Source organism: Penicillium alfredii, assembly GCF_028826965.1.
Source record: "Penicillium alfredii strain IBT 34128 chromosome Unknown utg000011l_segment0_segment0, whole genome shotgun sequence".
NCBI lineage: Eukaryota > Fungi > Ascomycota > Eurotiomycetes > Eurotiales > Aspergillaceae > Penicillium > Penicillium alfredii.
In genome coordinates this window covers 1516417-1538969 of record NW_026622708.1, presented here as the reverse complement: position 1 = coordinate 1538969, position 22553 = coordinate 1516417, and the positions used below count along the sequence as shown (strand labels likewise).

The window sequence follows — 22553 nt, the reverse complement described above, 5'->3', positions numbered from 1 at the left end:
GTAGAGCTAGATGTCTACCGAGGTTGGCATCTATGTACAACTTGCCCTGGGACGACTAGTATTTCCTACAAGAACCAGGTGATGGTAGTATATGATTTATATATTCATAGTGCGATCATCAGCAACACCGCGACACGCAGATTCATGTACATCGACAGTACAAGCTCGCCGGCTCAAAAAGCAAGTAACGCCATGTTCGCCTCGAGTCCCAGAAAGCAAGCTCCACTCAACCCCATGCAACTTTTTTTGTGTTCAATCCAAGAACATATCGCAAAAGCCCAAAGTGCACAACACATAGCATGTAAACAAAAGAATATACGAGAGATCAGGGGGTGCGTTCGTATAAGCAAATGAGGTCATAAATAGAGATCATGATACTGCCGAAGGGGGAAGATCCTGGGGAACGGCGTAGACACGGAATTGGATGAAGATGATCACATCCTCGACCATTGTTCCCAAGGAGCCGATCAACCAAGGCAGATTTGTGAGGACATATTCCTTGTCGTTGGAGTGGCACATGATCTAAAGGGGGATTCAATTAGTCTTTTGGTTCGAGATGCTGCGGAGGATGATGGAAGTATGGATTACACGTACCCCTGCGCCGTAGGTCAAGTTGCCCAACAGAGAGAGAATGAAGAATAGAAGTGACAGTCCTGAGAAGAGGTTAGCACCAAATAGACTCGTATTAAATGGGTTCAGAGTATGGGGGAGCATACCTTCACAGGATTTGTCGCAGTAGTTCTTGTAGATCTGAGGGAGCCTCGCACTGTAGAACGCTGTCAGTCCCAATTCATTGACTCGCTGAGGCCCGTAGCCACCGTCACGAAGTATTCAAAAAGCGCAATCTCACTCACCCCAGGTAGCATACAGCGCTGAAATAACCCAGCACCAGGCCTCCCGTGGCCATATCCTCGGTCTTGTGGTTCTCCTGCGGCGCAGGAGTCCACATGCCCGTCTGCCAGGCAATAGTCCACCCAGCCATACCAACCACAAAGATGCCGACGACACTCAGAAAGTTCTTGATCCATGCCTTGTGACCATAGTCATTCTCTTCCACAATCTTGGCCAGCGTATCCTCGATCTGGCTCTCACGCCGCCCCGCACCCTGATGCCCGCGCAACGAGCCCGACGATCGGCGCCGCGATGCGGGCGCCGGAATACTGTCGCTGAAGCGGCGGCCTAGCAGGGGGGTCGTCGGGTCAAGGGTTTCGGTAGAGGAGCGGCGACGGCGGAGAGCCTCGCGGCGCGTATTGCGCGCCTTGTAATACAGGCATTGCGTGATCAGCACGCCATCTGCGATGCAGAAGTACACGGCGATGGCGACGATTACGGGGACCAGGCCCGCCAGGAGCCCGCCCACCAGATTGGCTACGTCGCCGACGAACCAGACAAACACGAACAAGAGAGAGATGGCTTCGGCGTTGCCATTTCGGTAGTTTTCGATGAGTTGGGGAACCTGCGTGGAAACCGAGTCAGATTTTTTACTTGCGATTTTACCATGATTTTTGATTTTTTTTCTTCTGCGATTCCTGCGACGATCAGAATGTATGGGCGGAAGTCATACCAGTAAAAAGATCCAGCAGGTCATCGACACCGAGCCCAGAAGACCCGATGCAGCCTCCCGCGCAGTCAGAGGCACCTGGCCGTCTAAATTCATGTTGAAAATGAGTGATAGGGGGGATGTTCAGCTGCAGGGCAAGGTGAGGAGTTTGGCTGTTTTCGGTGATGGGGCGGAGAAATTTGCGATGCGGCTATGACACAATCTTGTTTGGAGTACTCCCGGACAGCAACAATTCGAGCAGAACAGCACTCGTGGAGTGGGATTGGTGATTATAGTGAGAGAGGTTCAAGTTGAGATCAATTCAAAGAGAGACAAAGAGAAAGCATTGTTGAAACGCGCAAAAAAAGGAGAAAAAAAAAAAAAAAAAAAAAAAAAAAAAAAAAACAGAGCCCTGCGCAGGTGGGGAGCTGTGGCTGACTCAGCCACCGATTGTCCAATTGCATTGCATTGCGGTTATCGTGGCCAATCAGATCGATTGATTTCTATGCAATGCAGCGTTATCTACTTCTAAGTATAGACGCAGTTCGTTCATGCTTCTTCACTATAAATCTTCTTAAATCCCGACATGTATTGAATTAGCAGTTTTGGCGCCTATTTAATCATGTCAATATTCCTTCTGTCTGCGATCTGCCAGCTGCTGTTGAGATCCCTCGCAGACACTGACTGCCATTTCGATAAGTTGCTCCAGGTTGAATGTTTCATAGCACTTGGAAAGCTCCCTTTTTCTCGTTGAATCTAATGTGTTCAGGTGAGCTATCGTTGCAATGTTCAAATGATACAGGTTTGCTTACAGCCATCGGTGTCTGGTGTATCGGTACAAGTCTTCTTTGGGAATCTTCTGGCCTGAGAAGTATCAGTCATCTTGTGTATCCAAATAACATGTCAGTAAAATAAATTTACTCGAGCCGTCTAGTCTTTCCATGCAAATCTCAGACTGAAACCTTGGACATTGGTTATTTGAGTGAAGAACCGAAAAGAACCTCGTGTGTGGTTGGAGACGAGGATGGAAATTCACATATAAGCTCCGAAACCTGAACCCCATTAGAAGGGATAGAGTTCGACTCATGGCCATTACTCGTTGGCTGAAAGGGGGATAAGAAGGCAGGATAGCCAGGAGGTTGCAGGAATGCAATTATATTTCTCCGCCATCGTATGGTTGTGAGCATAAATAGATGGACGGATTGAAATGAGACCGGGGAGGTACAGTGTGTATCAAATACATTTGGTGACTTCTATTTCATGACTCCCCATCATGGTCTTCAGCCATCATCTCGAGCTCGTCTTCGAGCATGCTGACCGCGAAATCCCCAATCACTTCCTTGATCGAACCGTGCAGCAACTGCTGCTGGTTCTGAGACGGAATCGCTTCGAGCGCCTCCAGATAGTCCGTCAACGGGGCATAATCCACCACTTCTCCCCAATTACCCCGGTCGACTCCGTACTGGTGCAGAAACATCTGTAGCGACTGCAGCCCATCCTGCAAGAGCCATTGCTCTAAGGCATGTGGATCTTCTGCTGATGGATGGGCTCGTTCTGTTTCGCCTGCATCCAGGGCTTCTTCGTTAAGGCTATCGTTGTCATCTCCTTCCGCTGCATCCCCTTCACCCCGAAAACGCGGGAAGTGGAGTGCGCCGTTGTTTAACTGATCGAGTAGATCGCGAAGCCACTGTGGCCGCCCGCCTTCCGGAACCTGCGATAGATAGGACGGAGTAGGGTCGGATTGCTGACGGAAAGCGTCGGATTCGTATGGTGGCAAAGGATCAGAAGCAGAGAGACGGCCAGACACGAACCGAGTGGGAAGATGGGTTGTCACACGAGGAATGTCGGACAGGACCACATGGCGGGCAAGATCCAACGTGATCGTGGGTGGTTCAATGGGCTCTGCTTCGCCGGAAAGGGTGTCGGCGACTTCCATGATGAGAGAAACCGCCTCGGGAGTGTTCCAGAGATCCTTCGCCCGAGAAATATAGAGTTCCGTGAGCAGTTCGTGGGCTCCAGTAGGAGGCATCTTGCCCCAGATCTGCTTAGGTATATGCTGAAGATCAAGCTCTTGGGCCAGCCTGCTAAACACCCACGGGTAGCGCGACATGGCGAGGTGGAGCTGCCGGCGACATTCTTGGGGCTTGTTCAGGCGAAGATATGCCATGACGAGTGAGCACTGAATGTTTGGCAGTTCGGCCCAATCACGACTGAACCGCGTCTGTGTGCACAGCTCGACAAAGTGTGTATACTCTCGGCCGCGAAGCGCCAAGTGATCGACCAATAGTTTGATACAATAGGGATCATTGTCATTCAAACTGAGCAAGAGCTTCGCCCATTCATAGGCGGTCCGCCATGTTCCTTTCATCCCCAAATTCGCAATGTACCTCCAGCCGACCAGCCACAGCTCTCGGTTCTCCATGTGTACAAAGTCCAGTCTGGATCGGCCTTCCTTGAGAAGATTGCCAAATGACGAGTGGGCTGAACGCCCAATGTTGAAGAGGGCTCTCTCCAGGAGATCAGCGGACACAGCATGATCGCTTTGGTGCTTGGCAATCTCAGATACCTGGAGCAGTGTGGAGATGTGGTAGGGGTTGTATTGAAGGTGATAAATCAATCTCTGTGGGTCCATAGACTCCACACAGATTTCAAATTGCCTCTGTACGTCTTGGTATGCCGCATTGTGGACGATGCGGTAGAGTGTATCCCCACCAGAGAGCTTCTCAACTGTCTCCATGCCCAGACCCCCACTCGGAGCCCGTGGCCACTCGTCCTTGGCTTGCATCAGAGTGTTTCGCCGTAGTGTGATACCCGCCAAACTCTGACCTCTACTGGCCGGGCTGTATCTCCCCGACAATGCCTGGCCGAGGTCGATCATCTCCCGGTTGCGATCTCGACGACGGCCTGTTCCTGTGTCGGCTGGCTGATCAAAGTTCTCCAACACGACGTTCCCAAACAGCCGGCGCATCTCGTTCATGGAGTTTAGGAATTTGGGCTCAACCGAGAGTAGCTCGTCGGTGGTTTTCGGGAACGAAGTATCGCGAGTGTCTTTGGAGACTACTGACGGATCAACACCAACTGATGCATGCCCATCCGTCGCCAGATCTTGGAGTGCTCGATCGATCTCGTCCATTTTCGCATCGTGGGGCTTCGCCGCCGCCGTAGCGGGCTGCTCCAGAGCCTTGGCTGCCTTCTTCTTCTTCTTTTTCTTGCTGGCACTTTTGGGCTTTGTTGGTGGGGGCACAGGCTCTGACGGCTGGACTATAGGCTCCTGAACATCCTCCTCAGATTCAGGTTCGTCCTCGTCTTGGGCATTCAAGAGATCAAAGGCATTGAATTTCGGCCTCGCTGGGCGCGGGGCCCTCATCCTCGCTTGACTCATCCTGCTGCTCGGGTTCCTGTTGCAGCTGTTGCTCACGCTGCTTCTGCAGCTTTCGGATGGCGCGAGAGGACATCGCGAAGCCTCACGGGCGGTGCTGTAGGAGGGCAAAGAAATATTTCTGATCAAATCGAAATCCGCGGGGAATGACGACACAGCTTCATTGGGACTAGCGTGGTCCTGAAGCTATGTTACACGTGACCGGCCGTGGGAAATGTTGCCAGCACCAAACAAGACCCAAGGCACTTCAACTGCCGTTTCGATCACCGAAATCCCAGCTTGAGCCTAGCCTTGCTGGAGAAATTTTCAGTCATTTCATTCTTCGCAGAACCAATGCGTCGGGTGGCTGTTCAGGCGCTCCGTATTGCCCGGCGTGCCCCAGTATGGACAGCCGGAAATCGGCCAGGATCGCTGTCCTTCTCCAACAACCAGGTGCGAGGTCTACGACCATACTCGAGCGGAAAGCGCACATCCTTTGTTCCGGCTGCTTTGCAATCCTCCATGTATCTTCGCAATTTCTCCCTCGCCGTGATCTCGGCCGCCGTCGCCTCCGGAGCATGGTATGCTTATCAAGGTGACAGCGCCCTTTCGATGGCAACCCAGGTCCGAGCATTCGCTTCCAGTGCAATCGCTTCTGCTTACGCAGAGGACCCATCCGAGACTCCGAAGCGTGCTGTCCTCGTGGGCAACGACCAGTTCTACACCGCTACGCTCTCCAGCGACCAGCCGCTTTCTAAGAACACCGATGATTCCGATCGCCGGGTCGTGGGGATGTTAACGCCAGAACAAGCTACGGAGAAACTTCGGAAGAACGAGGAATCATATCTCGTCAATCGGGGTAAGGGTGTGGTGCGCTACGACATTGTTCAGGTTCCCAGCAATTCGCCCATTGAAGACGACCACGCCGAGAAGATCGTTCAGGTTTCACCATCGGTCGCTGCCTCGAAAAATGGACAGACAAACAGTGACTGGATGTTTTGGGCAGTATTCGATGGGCATTCGTGAGTGGTGTATGGCTCGAGGAAGGGAGGATGAGGCATTAACTATCGACCAGGGGCTGGACCACGTCTGCGAAACTGCGGAATGTCCTCATCTCGTATGTCGCCCGTGAACTCAACATCACTTACAAGACTGCGGCTGCCGACTCCTCGATTCTGATACCATCGTCCGAGGCTGTGGACGCGGCTATCAAGCAAGGTTTCGTCCGTCTGGACCACGATATTGTGCACGAGAGCGTGGACAAAGTACTCAAGTCCAAGTCACGACGGGCCGCGGCTGAGCTCCTGGCGCCCGCTCTTTCGGGCTCATGCGCTCTCCTGAGCTTCTACGATTCGCAGTCCCAGAACCTCAAGGTTGCTGTTACTGGTGACTCACGCGCCGTTCTCGGCCGCCGTGGCCCCGGCGGGAAGTGGTCTGCTACGCCGCTGTCGGAAGATCAAACCGGTGGCACGCCGTCTGAGATCAAGCGTCTGCGTGAAGAGCACCCCGGCGAGCCCTATGTCACCCGGAACGGTCGTATCTTGGGCCAACTAGAGCCGAGTCGTGCTTTCGGCGACGCGGTCTACAAGTGGAGCAAAGACGTTCAAGACAAAATAAAGCAGCAATTTTTCGGACGAAGCCCCAGTCCCCATCTCAAGACGCCTCCCTACGTCACTGCCGAACCCATCGTCACCACCACCAAGATGGATCCCTCCCAGGGTGACTTTGTCGTCATGGCCACCGATGGTCTGTGGGAGATGTTGAGCAACGAAGAAGTCGTTGGTCTGGTCGGTCAATGGATCGAAAATCAGCAATCTGGCGTTGCCGGTGGCACTGGCAAGTCCTGGCTGCAGGGATGGTTCGGGTTCGATGGACAGAAGCAACTGCCTGTCGACACCCCCAAGGTGCCTCGGCCGAAGGCCAGCGTCGTCCCATCCGCCAGCAACAGTACGATATGCCGAGTGAGCCCAGCCGATTCGTCGTCGAGGACAAGAATGCAGCGACCCATCTCGTGCGCAATGCCATGGGCGGGAAGGACAAGGAGATGCTGTGTGCGTTGCTGACGCTGCCCAGCCCGTACTCTCGTCGGTACCGGTATGTTTCCCCTCCATACCCTTTCCCATGTCTTTTTGGTTTACTGATAATTTACAGTGACGATGTCACTGTTGAGGTCATTTTCTTCGGTCAAGGCCCTGACTCGCGCACCGTCGAGGTCAACCAAGAAGCAAGCGCTGCCGAGGAGAACCCCAAGGCCAAGCTCTAGAAGTATGTTGTATGTCTGTCGCTGTGTGACGCCCAATACGTGCTCACGGTCTCATGCCTGGTTCGAAATACCCAAATCAAATCTCTGGGGGTAACCTTGGATTTTACCGGATGTTCTTCACTATTTGTGCCCTGAGATTTCTGATGGGAAGGCGTTTGCCCCATACCCGGGTTTAGTTCTTTGATACATCGTCCTGTACATAATTGATATGTTACTCGAATCTGAAGCACCAGACATGTATATCTCGTTTCATGTGCATGAAAGTATAGATTTCAAGCCATCCAGAGAAACAGAGTCGGATCCGCAGCATTGGCCTCTGTAGTTGCGGTCAAGGAGATGCGCAGAGCCGCGCCTTTGCTGTCCGAGTGGGGAGCAGCCAGTGAACGTTGCGTTGCGCCGTCGAATCCCTGCACTTTCTGCTTTGTTATGGCACAGCTGAGCAGAGACCAAGCATCGCCTGTTCCTCTCTCCCCTCGAGAAAAAAAAAAAAAAAAAAATTGTAGCTTGTGACTCAATTGAACTTGCTCTTCCATCTTCAACCATATACCTCTCTCTAAATCAACACTACCGCAGCCATCACAATGGGCTCAACCGCAGAAGTCTATTCCATGGAGCAAGAACCGCTCTGCGTCTATGTCTTGAGTCGCTTGTCGGGGATTGGCCACTTGGAATTTCTTTTGGAGCATGGTTCTCCGGAGAACTCACTGGAGTTTTGTACCTGGCGAGAGAAATTGATTGGGGATATTGCGCGGTATGTTGCCTTCGTCTTCTGATACCCTATCTCGTTTACTTGGCTTATTAGTTTGGTTTAGTATCTACAAATCTTGTCACTGACTCTTGACTAAAGATTCTTCGCTCTTTATCTTGGAAAAATCCTCAGCAGGTTGACCCATCTTTCCGTGAGAACCTCCAGCACCAGTATACCCACGATCTACAACGACTACTGGCTGCCCTACCAACCCGCTTCCATCCAATCACCCAAAAATCAATCGACCTCCTACCAGCAATTGTATCTCTCCCCATGGTTCTACTCCACCAGGACTTCAGGGCGACCAAAATCATAGTCAATTCGACTAGCAACCACCTAATTGGGGTGATTGACTGGGCCGAAGCCGAGATCGGCCCGTTCGGTCTGAACCTCTACTATCTGCAGGAGTTCATGAGTAAGTTCCATATCAAGGACGGCTGGATTCGGTATGCTAATTATGATACCACCGAGATACTCTCCTGGGATACTCTGCGCACAGAGGTCGGGGGTCTTGATGATGAGGCTATCCGTGTTATCAAGGCTGCTATGGTGGTTGGGCTTTTGTTGTCTCATGGCTTTACGTGTCGTCCGGCAAATATGCCGGAGCCGGAGCCTATTCGTGATTACGAGAGTGGGACGTACAATATACTTCGTTTGGATGGGCTGCCCACCGTTCCGGCCACCAGGTTTGTGGGTGAGATATACGAGTGAGGGCAAGGGTGGATGGCTAGATGTGGTTTCTCTTCCCTTCTATAAAGGTGAAAATCATTGAATCTTTTTGAATACATACTAGAATGTATGAGATAGCACAGCTTCTCTTAATATACAGATTGTTTACACTGCATCTCCGGACTGTAAGGCCGTTGCTCGGGATGGCATAGTTGCAGTGGGAAAGCTGCCAAGGCCCTGCCTGTTTCCAGATCCAAGGTCCCACTCGATTAACCTAACCCCAATGGACTCAATTCGAGCTGGTACGACAAGGACTCAATGCTTAGGCGTCATCCCAATAGTAAATGCCGAGATGCTTGCTCAGCCTTGCCCCGGTTGCCCAGTGGCTTTCCAGAAGCCCCAGCAAGTAATGCAGCGAGAGCCGATCAGAGCCATAATCACCGAAGCAGTGCAGCAGAAAGCCACATGTGTTCTCGGGATTTCTCCGTGGAGCCGATTACCGCAGTTTCGTCATAAAAGGATCAGAGGTGCCCGGTCTGGAGTAGCGATAGTACATTTTCTTGTAGGGAGGAAACGGCGGTTGCAAGAACATGTACTTTCCCAGCAACATGGTCTGCAACGTCGCAACATTGGTACTAGTGATCCAGTAGATCATGAGCGCGGTCGGCATGCCGTAGAACCAGCTAGAAATCCCCACGTTGAGCGCGAGGACCTGGATGAATACCCGCAGTCCATTGAAAAAAGAGACCCGGTACATCTGTAGCGCGGGCATATCGGCGGCTTCAGTCAGCGGCGTAGTATTCCAGCCGGTCCGAACATTCAGCAAAATCGATGCCGTCAGAACAGCCGGAAGGATCCCCGTGGGGTCTCCGGCCAGCAGATCCGGGAACCAGAGCGCTCCCTCGTTAGCGAGAGACGGCTCGATATTTAAAGGGAGAGACCCGACGGCGGAGCTGGATTCAAAATCACGCTTAAACATCACATGCAACATTGACAGCAGGCCGTTCTCGTTGCCGCACATGGCGCGCAGACTCTCCATCAGCGAAATCCAGATGGGCACCTGCAGGAAGTTGGCTGGTCGGTAGTAGCTGGACACATTCCAGCGGGAGCGTAGTTGTTGTCCTCGGTTTTGAATGGACACTTGGACTTTAGTTTTGGCGGCAGCTGCTCCAAGTCGCTGCGACTGGGCTTGCTTTTGGTAGAACTCGCGCCAGGAATGCAAGAGTGGATTGAGATCTTGATCACGGCGGCTGTTTATCCGAGTGTATATCTGCAGTGGTAATGCGACTACCATTCGAACGAGCACAGCGGTGAGTGGTATAGAGGCAACCCATGGTAGGCCCGACAGGGAGTGGACGCCATGAATGAGCCCGGTGGAGGTTTCCACTACTTCGTTGATTAACCGAGCGGGTTTGGTCGGGTGGAAGTGACGGACTTGTGGGCATGTCACCGGCGAGGCAAGCTGGGCTGAGCGAAGGACATGGAGCGGGCGGAGCGAATTCATGGCGACGTCCAGCCGAAGCAGCGCAAAGTCCGCGACATGCAAAATGGCGGAGTGGAAAGGGAGCGCGTCATGTGACGCGTCCCCAACATGGTATCTGCGCGCTGTTGATCGGAAGAGGGGAGCTCCCTTGCCTCCTCCACGCTTCCTACTATGCGCTATCGCCGGTGATTTCAGCCATGGCCTTCTTGTCCAGCCTCATACTTTCACTTCTCATCCTGAGCGCCACCGTTTTCCTCCTGCCGAAGCTCGCGGGTGCTCTCTTCGGCTCTGTCTTTCGTGCCGTGGGCTGGCTCATCCGGTCACGAACACGATCTCGCCGTGAGTATGTAATCGCGCGGGCGCGGTTTGAAGATGCGGAATCCCGGGCGCCGTCTGCGAAAGAAGGCCGGGCCCAGGAAGACGAGGATTGGGAGAAGGTGGATAGCTCCGGTCCCGGTGGGGTAAGGACTGCGAGTAGCAGTGACAGCGGGACTAGCGGTGGCGGGGATATCAATAAGAAAGAAGGATCGAAGATGGATGAGTGGGATGGGATTATTGGATTCTTTCATCCCTTCTGGTATGTCGACCCGTTGTGCCTGTTGTGTTGAAGTCTGGGGCTTACGACTTCCAACAGCAATGCCGGCGGCGGTGGAGAACGAGTACTCTGGGAGGCAGTGCGCTCAACACAGAAGCGCTGGCCGAAGGCGATCTGCGCCATTTACACGGGGGACCATGAGGTGAACAAGGCGGCGATGCTGGAGCGGGTCGAGAACCGGTTCAATATCCAGCTCCATGCCCCGACGGTGGTGTTGCTGTACCTCACCACGCGCAAGTACGTGGTCAGCAGCTCTTACCCGTACATGACACTGCTAGGCCAGTCACTAGGCTCGCTGGTGGTCGCCTACGATGCTTTTACGCTACTGGTACCGGATGTGTTTGTCGACACCATGGGCTATGCCTTCACACTGGCCCTGTGCAAGTGGCTCTTCCCTACGGTGCCGACGGGCGCCTATGTCCACTATCCCACCATCTCGACTGACATGCTGGCCTCTCTTGACGACCAAAGTGGAGTCCAGGGGGTCAACTCCGGCGCCGGAGTAGGGTGGAAAGGCGCGCTCAAGCGACGATACTGGCAGTTCTTTGCGCAGCTGTACGGCTGGGTCGGCCGGCATGTGGATGTAGTGATGTGCAACTCGTCGTGGACTGCAGCCCACATTCGTACGCTGTGGGGAGCCGACCAGAGTCATAATAACACCAGTACCGGCGACGGGACTGCATCATCGCCGGCGGTGGTGTTCCCACCAACCGCTGTCTCCGAGCTGGAATCGAGCATCGCGGTGGACGCCAGCAGCGAGAAGACACGTCAACCCCTTCTGCTCTACATCGCACAGTTTCGACCCGAAAAGAACCACCCGCTGGTTCTGCGGTCCTTCGCGCGGTTCCTGCAAGACCGCACACAAACTCCTGGCGAACCACAGCCCCAGCTAGTCCTCATCGGCTCGGTGCGCCACTCGAGCCCAGACGAAACCCACATCTACAATCTGCGGCTCCTGGCGCACGAACTCCGCATCCGCGACCACACCACCTTCCTCTGCGACGCCAGTTGGACCGCCGTACTGTCGAACCTTGGTTCCGCCTCCGTCGGCGTTAACGCCATGTGGAACGAGCACTTTGGCATCTGCGTCGTCGAGTACCAGGCCGCCGGCCTCATCTGTGTGACCCACGACTCGGGCGGGCCCCGCGAGGATATTGTCGTGGATCTCGGCGATGGTGCCACGGGGTTCCGCGCCGAAACTGAGGAACAGTTCGCCGCGGCCTTTGAGGCCGCTTTGGCACTCCCAGAGCCAGAGAAGGTCGCTATGCGGCAGCGTGCTCGTCGGTCGGCGCGCCGCTTCACTGAAGAGGAGTTCTCGCGCAAGTGGCTGGACCAGGTGCAGAAACTTGTCGCGGCGTCGCGGTAGTCTGGCAGTCTGGGTTTCGCTGGCTGTGTCGTAGATAGTGATAGATGAGTTGGTTAGCATCTTTCCAGGGCCTTGTTTATTTCTCATCCATGAATATCCATCGATCCCCAAGACTACTACTAGTAGTAGTGCTTAGTTCCACGCTAGAACTGTGCCGATTCTTGATATACTGTCTCGAAGAGAGTCACATGGAGCCGAGAGCCCTGTATAGATATCTTCCAAATTAGGAAACTCCCTCCCTATTTTGGCCTTCTAGTTCTCCTGTGAGAGATCGAGTAGGAAAAGCAAGCTACAATACTCACCTCCATTACAAGAGCATGATCTCATGCTATATATACGACAGCAAGGAACCCCACAGTGTTTCAACGAGATCATCACAGCTTCACAATTGGTATTGATTTCAATGCATTCAGATGATATGATATACCAATGACCTTGGTAAGCACAGAAAGGAATGTTCACTGCAACTAGAATATCCAGACGACACCAATATGAAGAAAGAAAAAGAAAGAAAAAGAGAGCAAAAAAAAAAAAGCAGAGGGTATGATGGGGAGAAAAGAAAAAAATGCAGCACAGGTGCTTTCGTGAGGGGGTAAACGATACCAAATGACCCAAAGAAAACAGAAACAAGAGAATGCCGACCGCGGGGGAGAGAAGTCGCAAGTCCACGATGGAGAGTGAGGGGAAAGAATCAAATCAAAAGAAAGAAAAAGAAAAGAAGTCCACAACTACCCAGAACATCACAAAATCAAAAGAACCCCCAGTGCCGACCTTGGGCAGGAATACCCTGAAATTCTTTCCTCTCCTGTATGTAAACGCCGGAAGCCCTTTTCTATCCAGGCCGAACGCGAAAAGGAAAACACGCAATCTGGGGCCATACAGATTGACCCTCGACAACATTTTGTTCTTGTTTTTTTTTTTTTTTCTTTTTGGAGGGGTTCTGCTGCGGCCTCGTAGATTGTAAAATGGCAACCAATAAACCATCAGCCACCCAATTCATTGTCATCCACCCCATTTTTGGTCGGAATACCCAGGATCCCCTGGGTTGACACCCAACATCTGGCCGGAGTTGTTGACCCCAAACATATTGCCCTGGGTGTTGCCGTAGCCACCACTCATCCCAGAGACGCTGCTGAGACCAGACTCGTCCTCGTCGAAACCGAATTCGCCGCCAGAGCTGGCATCGAAGCTGCTGCGGCCTCCAATCTCACCCGGCTCATCACCCGCCGCAGGGATTTGGTCCCACTGCAAGGTTTGGAGGGCAGGATACTGCGCAAGGAGCGCGGCCGGTAGGACAAAGTTGCCCGAGGTCTGGCTGTCCATTCCGGGGACACTGGGCATGACCAATGGTTGCGGGACGGGTTGGAGGTGACCGGATGCCTGTGGCTGTTGTTGGTGATCAAGAAGGACACGCTCACGCTCTTGCGATTCTTCGTCCAGGAGTGGCTTGATGCACACGCGGCCTGCTTCCGATCTGAAGTGACGACCCAGAGCATCTGCGCGAGCGAACCGGCGACCACAACCCCACTGCCCGCTTCTGGACAAGTCTCCCCGACAAACAAATTTCTTCTCCCCGGAATGCAAGCCCTCGTGTCGCTTCCGATCATGTTGTCGTGCGAAGGCCTTGCCGCACACGGTGCAAACGAATGGTCTCTCGTCCGTGTGGGTGCGAAGGTGAGATCGCAAATTGTAGGCGCGCGTGAATCGTTTCGGGCACAGCGTGCATTGAAACGTGGCCGGGTGCTTCTGGACTCGCCTGGAATTATCAGGCGCCGCCCCCGGCCGCTGGGGATCGGCCAGATCCAAGATGTAGTTCCGACTCTCAATCGAGGATGTCGAAAGGCGTCGGTTAGAACGAGATGGTGACGCGTCTCGCGAGCTGGGATTACTGCGTGAGTGGGCTGACCCGATAGGTGACAGCGAGCGTGGTGAGGTAGGCGCTCGAGGTTCAAGACTCGTCGTCGAAGTCGCGGGAGACCTTGAACGGGAAGCGGGGTGTGTATAAGGGTCCGATTTGCTGCGCATGCGGGATCCTATCCGGCAATTAGTACTTCAGGTTCATTCTTTTCGGTAAAGCACGGGGACTCACGCATGGCCGGAGGACTCAGCGAGTCTAGGTCTGTCGTAGGCTTGGAGGGACCAAAGCTTGGATCCCGCGACGGCGGAGCAAACTCCACATTAATCGACGGAGGCGCCATCTGAGAAGCTTGCCCAATATCGGCGGTATTCTGTTGCGCGACATTCATCCCGTCGTCTGCAGGCATTCCATATATGTCGGTCGGAGCAGAAGGGAATGGAGAAGTGACAGCAGGGGATAGATAAGGCGCGCTCGGCACCATTTCTGGCCCCTGCTGTGGCACTAATTGCGGCGAGATATACGGGCTGTGGAGAGGGCTAAATCCTTGCTGCTGTTGCTGTTGCTGCTGCTGCTGCTGCTGCTCGACCAGTGTGAACGATTCAATCCCCAGTGTATTTTCATAGAGGGTGGGGTCGTTCTGGGGCGCCAGGGAAGGGGATGTATCGTTTTCAATCCCATCGAACTCATGGTGAGATAGGTATGGAGAGTGGTTGGCCGAAGAAACCTCCGACACCTCCGAGGGAGCCCTGCGATGACCCTGGAAAGCGGAGTTGTTCACCACAGACTGCCAATCAGTGTTCGATTGGGCGCTAAGGTAGGCCGCGGTGGCTGGATCTAGCGAGGTGTGTCGCGAATGCTGGGGTGTGTAGTACGTGCCCGGCGTGGACCCGGGGGGGGACATGGGGCCCGGCGACGAATGCTGCGGGTCTTGCGATGAGTGATGGGAGGAAGCCGAGGGGTTCGAGATTGGGCTGACCAGGTCGGCGGGGTTGATGGCTTGGTTCATTGATTGTTGGCGCTGGTGCATTTGGGGGTCTAGCAGTAGCGAGTCGTACTCGGACGTTGTGGCGCTGTTGGGGCTGTGGTTCTGATAGAGGGAGAAATCCACGTCCGCCGAATTGGAATGGAGAAGATTGGAGAAGTTCTCATCTGGCTGCATCGGCCGGAGACCGGACGAGGATTGCTCCAGCTGGTTGACCAGGCTCGCCTCGAACGACTGCGACATCGGCATGTTGCTGGTATTGATACTCGGAGGGAAGGCCTGATTGGTTGGGGGAGCCAATGTCTGCGCCGAGGGTGGCCCGGAAAGGTAACTTGGGGAGTAGCCATACGAGTCGGCACCGATGTTCGGGTCGGAGTTGGAGTTGTCGAAGGAGGGCGCAAATGCAGCCATGGAAGGGTCCGCGCTGAGTCCGTGTTGGCCATGGTGCGACGGACTCACGCTGCGATGTTTCATATTTTTCGGGGAAGGGCCCGCGCTCTGGGACTGATCGTGGGAAGCCATCGTGAGTGTGGATGAGGCTCTAATCAGCGTCGGACAGCGATAAGGCGCGGGTCAAATGCGGGGAGCGACGGCGACAGGGAGCGAATATAAAAGAGAGAAAAAAGGGAGAATGGGAGGGTTATATAGAGGAGAGAATGGACTATGTCAGGGCCCAAGACACAGCGAACCAGGGAGATTGGCGGGTAAAGATGGGGGAAGGTGGGATGTCATTCATTCGCAGTGTCCAGGGGGGAAGAAGACCCAAGGACAGAGGATTTCGGGCAACGAGAATCAGTGGCCCAATCTCTCAGTCGAAACACCGCATGGTCCAGCGATTTCCCCAAAGATTCCAAGATATCACGGGGAGATGGAGAGGAAGAACAAGTCGGGGATGAAGTGGTTTGTTTCACGTGAGGGCGGTCTGTGGGAATACAAGTCTCTGTGTCTCCCCCACATTGCATCAGAGCCCGATAACGCAGCAAAACCCTCGAAATATGTAATTTTCCGCCAGATTCCTTCCCGACCTATTTTTATTCGATCTACTTCCCAAGTGGTTCCTGTTCCTTATCTGAATCTCCCTGGAGATCGCAGATTCTCGGTGGAACTTGGGCTTCAGACAGCTTTAAACACAGCCACGCAGCTGAGCTTCGGTCGCGTTTGACACGAACTATGCCCGATGAAGAGATCTGGGGGCCAATTCTCGTGGATAGTCGGACCCAAGCCACCGTTAGGGCAAAACGGTCTGCTCAGCCTTGCTGGCGAAGCAAAAATGAAGAAAGATGGTTGGTCGCAGCACGAGCTCTTCATTACCTACTTGGGATGGCCTGGGGACAGCACTGCCTTGTCAACTTCCCAAGCGTCGGTCCTCCTGTGGTCAGGTGACAGGGCTAGCCCTGGTTATACCCTGTCTATACCTAAGATCTACATCAAGAGATCAGGAACAATGAGGCATTGCAGGTCTACAACCCCCCGAGTGTCCGTAGACTGGTGCGCACCGCGTCCATCTCCCAACTCACCAGCAAATGATCCGAACAGCTACCCCCCAGCCCCGCATTCTGCACCCAAGCCGGCTCCCAGTAATAAACCCCCAGGGCCCCGGGGGCCTTGTCCACGACGACACCCAATCTCTGTAGAAACGACTGCAGGCCCGCCGCAGAGAACAGGAGATCCTTCATATCTGCCGGACACGCATACGGTCAATTCGTCTCGACGACCAGCACGTCCTTGCCGTAGGTCGCGTGCAGGTTACTGAGACTGGTGGCCAGTGCAGAGAGCGTCACGTCCGCGCCGTAGAAGGGGTAGTAGGAGACACCGATGTAGTCGAAATCCGTCGATGACAGCGCCGACCCGCGGGCCAGGGCTTGGTTGTAGTAGTACTGTTGCGCGGACCAGTCCCAGCCGTTGTCGAGGTGGATCATGATCTTGGGCGGGGTGGCCAGGGCTGACTCTTTGACGCCCCATGCTCCCGAGTGCAGCAGTCGTGCGATGTTCCCATAGTTCGTGGTTGCGCCTAGTGGCCAGAGGAGCCCGTTGCGGATCTCATTGCCGATGGAGACCATGGCGACTTCTAGTCAATTCTCTGCGAAGGTGTTGCACACTTCTAGGGTGTGGTTGTAGACTTGCCAGGCCAGTGTGTCTATGTCTGTTGTGGACCACCCGGAGGGGGTTGTCTGGTAGTATCAGGATATTAAGAACATATCAAGAAGTGATAGTACTAGAAGGAGAGGAAGAAGAAGAAGAAGTTGAAAGGTTGCTAGGAGGAGCGAGGTGAACATGAGCATAGCTAGAGACTGGGGACTGGTTATTTTGTAGTAAGTATTGGGTGAAATGGTATTTTTGACGATGGAGTAGATCATGTCTATGGAAGGTAGACTCCCCTTTTATACTGCAGTTCCCCAGGCTCTTTTGTGGCTCTCGATTTGAAGGAAGTTGGTTTCCCCATGGGGTCTGCAGGACGAGGACCTTGGCTTTTTCATAGTTATCCGGAGTAGCTCTCTGATTTGGTCTAGTGAAACGCCAGACGGGCTACAGTACACGCTCACTTAATCTGGAAGTATTCGACTGCTAGGGTTGTTTGGGGTAGATTTCCGTGGAGAGAACTTGTCCAAGACCGGGATTGTTATTGGTGGAAGGAGAAATAAAGACCGAGGGCAAGTATACTCAAGTATAAGTCAGAGACAATTCAATCATATTTAAAGTGGGATGGGCATCAAGACCCAATCTCCCCAATGTTCATCCATCACGTATCATCGCACAAAATCGACGCCTCCACGCCTTGCCCAGCACCACAGAACCCAACATCATGTATCATGCAGGCATCCCCCTCCAACGGGGGAGCCACCCATCCAAAATTTCTCAAGAAGGGTTTGCAAAGGGAAAAAAAAAAAAAAAGGGAAGAAAAAAAAGAGCTCGCGGAAATTCCGCCCGGCGTGAACATTACATACAAGTAAGAAGCGGAACAGATGATCCAAGCTCGCCCCAGGCAGAGCGGAGCTGAAAAAGAAAGAAAAGAAAAAGGCTGACCGAGTGAAATAAAAAACAAGGCCGAGGGGAAGGACATTCGTCACAGGTTACCCATGCAGACGCCCCTCCACTGGAGGCCCAGAAGAGAACACGAAAGGATCGCAATGCGACAGAGAGTAGATGCTGCCGATGCGAATGTATATGTACAAGCCGTGTGGGATGTATGTCAGTAAACTCTAGGATGTCACAAGCTCCACGCACAATCCTGTGAGGAACCGGAAAGAAAAAAAAAGATATACAACAACTTCACAGTATACAGGAAGTGTCGAGGTGAAAAGGTGGAGAGAAAATAGAAAGGAGGTGGATGACGAGGTAAGTAAACAGGAATGAGGGTAACAGAGTCCACTCAGGTGGAAGCCTGTGTCGGCAGATTCGTGGCCCTGGGAGGTGCTTTTCGCTTCCCAATGACAAGACCTTCGTCTTCTGACTCGTCCTCATCTTCGTCATCGCAGTAGTATCTCGACTCGTCTTCTTCCGATAGTCGCGGAGAGCTGGGGCAGTGTGCCTTGACGGTCTCACCCGTGCGAAGAATGGATGGTACTTGATTCGAGTCGTCTGAGTCCTTGTCCTTGGACTGAGAGTACATACCATCACCCGAAAGAGAAGAAGCACCTGACATGACCGACGGGATGCTGGGATGAGAAGCGCTCTGCGACATCCCGCTAGTAAAGTCGTCGGCAGATGAGGAAGATATTGTCGCAGCGGAAGGGGTCGATGTAGTGAGGCCACCACTGGGGGGGTCGGCAGCCCCCGTGGAATCCGCCGGAGGAGCGACTGGTTGTAAACTGAGAGAGTCGCTTGAATACATGGCGCTTTCGACTCGGGATGCCAAAGAGCTACGCTCGACGGTGGGCTCGAGATCGCTCCTCCTGCGCCGTAGGAGCGCTTCCTTGGTAAGGTGGAATGATTCTGCGGAGGATTTACCTGTAAGCTGCTGGGATCGGTTGCGTCTGTGCCCCGAGACGGGAGGAGCCAGGCCGCTGGCCGGTGGAGGGGTTTCGTTCTGCCATAGACCAGCGCTTCGAACCTGGCCAACCGCCGAGGCATTGCTCACGGCAAGACTCGGCTCAGACCGACGATCTCCATCCAAAGATGCTGACTCGTTGGAGAAAGAGGTGCGCCGGCTGTTATTGCCAGTTTGCGAACCCCGCGATACCCGTCGAGTAGCCCCGCTGAAGAGGCTACCAAAGTTGGTAGTCCCCAGGGCTTCGAGGATTGAGGGTGCACCCATGCGTGGCCACGCGCCCGGCGGTGAATCGAAGCTGGATTGCCGTACTGTCTTTGTGGATTCTGTGGTCGACATTGAGGACTTGGCACGTCTGGGAGGGCCGGGCCGGGGAACTGGAGCAGGTTTGATCGCCGGTGCTAATCCGGCATCAAAGTAAGAGTTCCAGTCCTCTTCGTCCACTGGACTGGCAGTGACGCTTTGGGCCAGCGGGTGTTCGCCTTGGCCGCCGAATCTCGATACTCGGAAGGGCTCCTCGTCTCCTCGCAGGCTGGACGGGCGCGAGGCTTTCCCAAATGTACTGCTGCTGGACGCGATAGAAAGATTTTCCGAAGACGGCGTAGCACTTGATGGGCGCTTGCGTGTTTCTTTGTCCTTGGACCGGCCTGAGAACCATTTTGCCACGTTGGATCGAACGCGTTGGATAAAAGGAACCTTGCTGACGGCGCTGGTGACTTCTTCGTTGGACACCTCGATCCTTTTGCCCTTGCTTTGCCAGCCAGGGTCAGTCTCCTCCACCCACAGTCGGGGGTTGGGTAGACCGTGAAGGGTCCAGGGATGATGCTTGATCTCTTTGAGCGTGATTCGTTTGATCGGGTCCTTTGTCAACAACCGCCGGAGAAGATCGTACAGTTCATCATCGATGTCTTCGTACACGAGTTCATCAGTGTTCCGTCGGTTCCACTGGCCGACACCAGTGGACTCATCCCGAACGGGGATCAGACGCTTGCGCGGAATGAAGACCTCTTTCTTGACAATCGTTTGGAACATGCTGTACTCATCATCTGAGACAAATGGCAGACGGCCAAAGATCATCCCATACAATGTAACTCCGAGAGACCAGACATCGATTGCACCGGTTATCTTGGGCACCGATCCAATGGTGTCCACAAAATCGTCTCCAGTGTAGCAGAGTTCTGGGGCGTAGAAAGCAGGAGTGCCAACCGTCTTGGACAACTCACGGGCATCGTCCAACTCGGCAGCATCAGTCTCACCCACTTGCTCTTCCTCCTCATCCCGCATGGGTCGCCCCAGGTAAGAAACACCGAAATCGGAGATCTTGACCCGGTGACTGCTGGTGACGAGGAGGTTGGCTGGTTTGATGTCACGATGGATGATGCCCTGGTAATGCAGATATTCCAGCCCAAGAACCGAATCCCGGAATGCGTTGCGGGCTTCGGCAATGGTCAAGCACGGGACATACGACATGTCATCGCCATCCGCGGACCACTCAGGTTCAGACGGAGCATACCCAAAACTGCTAGACGCCGTGCTGAAGCGCCGTTCGAAGGGGTAGTCCGTGTAGGTGCCGTACATGCTCCCCTCGAGTGCAGCCAGAGACGAGTCGTGGGCGGAAGATGGGCTCGGGGAGCTCTGGTTATCCACAACGGCAACAGAGCGGTTGGATGATCGCCTCATCGCCACTCCGCCATCCTCGTCTTCCTCTTCTGAAGATTCCGCCCCATGTTCCAAACTCCAAGCCGGAATCGGGCCTTGCTGAGCGTCCGCGGCCTGCGCTTCAACCCGCTCCCGTGCCTTCTCTCGTTGTCGACGCAAATGCTGGGCAGTGCGAATGAACTGGTGGCTCTCCTCCAGAAAAGCCGGAGTGTCAGGAATCCCAGCCAGTTCCCGCTCAAGCCGCAGCTTATCGACATGAACAATCTCTCGGAGACCCTTTTTCCGCCACACAATCTCGCCATTCTCGACATATTCCAACACAATATAAACTTTTTGCCGGTTGGGGTCGTCAATGACCTCCAGCAAGCTGACGACATTGGGATGGCGGGCTTTCTTCAAGATGGCCACCTCTTTCTTCACCTTATCCTCCGGGTTGCCCAGCTTGCCCAACCGACGACGCTTCGAATAACGCTGTACAATCTTAATGGCGACTTTCTGTTTGGTGGTCACATGGCGGCCCAGTTTCACCTTGCCATGCTCTCCGCGTCCCAGCTCCTCGAGGATCTCGTATTGATTGATGAGTTTGTTTCCGGTGACCAAATCCCGATCCACTTCGGCCGTATGGGTTTCTTTCGGCGGTTGCAAATGAGTAGGATGGAGGTATGGACTCCCTATCCCAGCCTCATCGTCGGATCCTAAAGGCGGTGTCGAGCGAGAGCTTCTCATCGAGAACAGCCCTGGGCTCGACACTGGAGTGTTGCCCGCAGTTCGAGCCACCCGGGGAAAGGGTAACCGAGCGGGAACGTCGGTATGGGACGGGTAGGAGCTTCGCGACCGTAGGTGGTGGGGTTGCCAGGTCGGATGTACTTGAGACTGCAGGACGGCATAGGATTGATCGGGGTAGACGGGGTAATCTTGCGTGTCGGAGTTTCGAGAGGTCCTCCGGGGGCTGCGTCGGATATTGCCAAGGTCCGACCGGGCATCGACGACGGTATCTTCGTTCAAGGCCTGTAGAGAACTCGACGATGTTCGAGTCGACGATGTGCGGGAGGAACTATAAACGTGGGGGTATGCCTGGCGAAGGGAGGCCTGGGCTTCGGTCATGTCGGTCGTCAGGGATGGTTTGGCGGTCGATGGTTTGGAAGCGGCCGGTCGGTCATCGGGCTTGTCGATCGAAGCAGACGATGATTGCAGCGACTCGTCGGGTCTGGGGTTGTCACCCGAAACATGACCATTCCGCGCCTGGTCCAACTCCTCCAGACTAGCTATTGGGGGCCGGCGTTCCGTCATTTTCATCCTTCTCTGTCCTTCCTTTTTTTTTGAAAATTTCTTTTTTTGGAGTTATGTTGAGGGGGGAGGTTTAGGAATGCGGGCCGACGGTGCCGATATTTCCGTTGAGCATCCTCCTATTCCCACATTGAATCCAAAACTCCAATTGATTCACGGCGAGCTGACGAGAAGCTCCGAGGGCGAAGCCGAATGGACCGGCATCCCTCTCAGGGACTCGACAGGATGGAGACACGAAACCGTGTACCGGACAAATCGCAAGGAGGATTGAGTGTAGACCTGCTACTGACACGAGGGGACTCGGATCCCCCGTGTTTTCGAGTGCAAAAAGGAGCGCAGGACAAATGCTATAAATATCCGGCGTTAGGTTGTCGGCAGGAGCGAGATCGGAAGTCCAGGAACAGGGCAAGGAATGACCAAATGAATGGCAAGACAGAAGACAAGAAAGAAACAGAGGAAAAGAGAAGAAGATAAAGAAAAGGGGAAGAAATGTGTAGACGGGAAAAACAAGAAGTGAGAGAGAGAGAGAGAGAGAGAGCAAGAGAGGGGGAGAAGGTGGGAGAGAAAATGCAAGAAATCAAGAACAATTCTGATACGAAATGCAGTGAAATGAAATACAATACAATGTTGGTGGGGCTGAAATGGTCCGTGAGTCCGTTTGCAGACTTGATCTTCATTTTCTTTTTATATCTCTCTTTTTATATTTCAATTCTCCCTTCTCCCTTCTCTGGAATGCGTGGCGGATTTGCCAAGAGCC

At 53.8% G+C, this 22553-nt stretch overlaps 11 protein-coding genes across 11 annotated transcripts; 4 read left to right on the top strand and 7 right to left on the bottom strand.

Annotated features, from left to right (window-relative positions):
• Positions 1–369: 369 nt before the first annotated feature.
• NUU61_008988 (PQ-loop repeat-containing protein) lies at positions 370–1657 on the bottom strand (the record flags this gene model as incomplete). The annotated part of the gene is made up of 5 exons (XM_056659513.1): positions 370–522; positions 595–653; positions 717–766; positions 855–1456; positions 1565–1657. 5 exons carry the CDS (start codon positions 1655–1657, stop codon positions 370–372), a joined length of 957 nt encoding a protein of 318 aa, XP_056507806.1.
• Positions 1658–2798: 1141 nt separating this feature from the next.
• Positions 2799–4995, bottom strand: NUU61_008987 (transcriptional repressor TCF25 family protein; the record flags this gene model as incomplete). The annotated part of the gene is made up of 2 exons (XM_056659512.1): positions 2799–4884; positions 4919–4995. The coding sequence occupies 2 exons, from the start codon at positions 4993–4995 to the stop codon at positions 2799–2801; spliced, it is 2163 nt and encodes a 720-aa protein (XP_056507805.1).
• Positions 4996–5252: 257 nt separating this feature from the next.
• ptcF (type 2C protein phosphatase ptcF) lies at positions 5253–7161 on the top strand (the record flags this gene model as incomplete). Its single annotated transcript, XM_056659511.1, has 4 exons — positions 5253–5920; positions 5974–6823; positions 6865–6992; positions 7050–7161. 4 exons carry the CDS (start codon positions 5253–5255, stop codon positions 7159–7161), a joined length of 1758 nt encoding a protein of 585 aa, XP_056507804.1.
• A 581-nt stretch (positions 7162–7742) lies between these two features.
• Positions 7743–8620, top strand: NUU61_008985 (uncharacterized protein; the record flags this gene model as incomplete). The annotated part of the gene is made up of 2 exons (XM_056659510.1): positions 7743–7925; positions 8009–8620. 2 exons carry the CDS (start codon positions 7743–7745, stop codon positions 8618–8620), a joined length of 795 nt encoding a protein of 264 aa, XP_056507803.1.
• A 454-nt stretch (positions 8621–9074) lies between these two features.
• On the bottom strand, positions 9075–10082 carry NUU61_008984 (putative mitochondrial export translocase Oxa2; the record flags this gene model as incomplete). The annotated part of the gene is made up of 1 exon (XM_056659509.1): positions 9075–10082. One exon carries the CDS (start codon positions 10080–10082, stop codon positions 9075–9077), a length of 1008 nt encoding a protein of 335 aa, XP_056507802.1.
• Positions 10083–10258: 176 nt separating this feature from the next.
• NUU61_008983 (alpha-1,2-mannosyltransferase ALG11) lies at positions 10259–12022 on the top strand (the record flags this gene model as incomplete). Its single annotated transcript, XM_056659508.1, has 2 exons — positions 10259–10638; positions 10696–12022. The coding sequence occupies 2 exons, from the start codon at positions 10259–10261 to the stop codon at positions 12020–12022; spliced, it is 1707 nt and encodes a 568-aa protein (XP_056507801.1).
• A 1002-nt stretch (positions 12023–13024) lies between these two features.
• Positions 13025–15384, bottom strand: crzA (putative C2H2 transcription factor Crz1; the record flags this gene model as incomplete). Its single annotated transcript, XM_056659507.1, has 2 exons — positions 13025–14055; positions 14112–15384. The coding sequence occupies 2 exons, from the start codon at positions 15382–15384 to the stop codon at positions 13025–13027; spliced, it is 2304 nt and encodes a 767-aa protein (XP_056507800.1).
• A 938-nt stretch (positions 15385–16322) lies between these two features.
• NUU61_008981 (Glycoside hydrolase superfamily) lies at positions 16323–16538 on the bottom strand (the record flags this gene model as incomplete). Its single annotated transcript, XM_056659506.1, has 1 exon — positions 16323–16538. One exon carries the CDS (start codon positions 16536–16538, stop codon positions 16323–16325), a length of 216 nt encoding a protein of 71 aa, XP_056507799.1.
• Positions 16539–16559: 21 nt separating this feature from the next.
• On the bottom strand, positions 16560–16922 carry NUU61_008980 (arabinogalactan endo-1,4-beta-galactosidase; the record flags this gene model as incomplete). The annotated part of the gene is made up of 1 exon (XM_056659505.1): positions 16560–16922. The coding sequence occupies one exon, from the start codon at positions 16920–16922 to the stop codon at positions 16560–16562; it is 363 nt and encodes a 120-aa protein (XP_056507798.1).
• A 1310-nt stretch (positions 16923–18232) lies between these two features.
• NUU61_008979 (putative serine/threonine protein kinase) lies at positions 18233–21799 on the bottom strand (the record flags this gene model as incomplete). Its single annotated transcript, XM_056659504.1, has 1 exon — positions 18233–21799. The coding sequence occupies one exon, from the start codon at positions 21797–21799 to the stop codon at positions 18233–18235; it is 3567 nt and encodes a 1188-aa protein (XP_056507797.1).
• A 76-nt stretch (positions 21800–21875) lies between these two features.
• NUU61_008978 (uncharacterized protein) lies at positions 21876–22067 on the top strand (the record flags this gene model as incomplete). The annotated part of the gene is made up of 1 exon (XM_056659503.1): positions 21876–22067. The coding sequence occupies one exon, from the start codon at positions 21876–21878 to the stop codon at positions 22065–22067; it is 192 nt and encodes a 63-aa protein (XP_056507796.1).
• Positions 22068–22553: the final 486 nt, after the last annotated feature.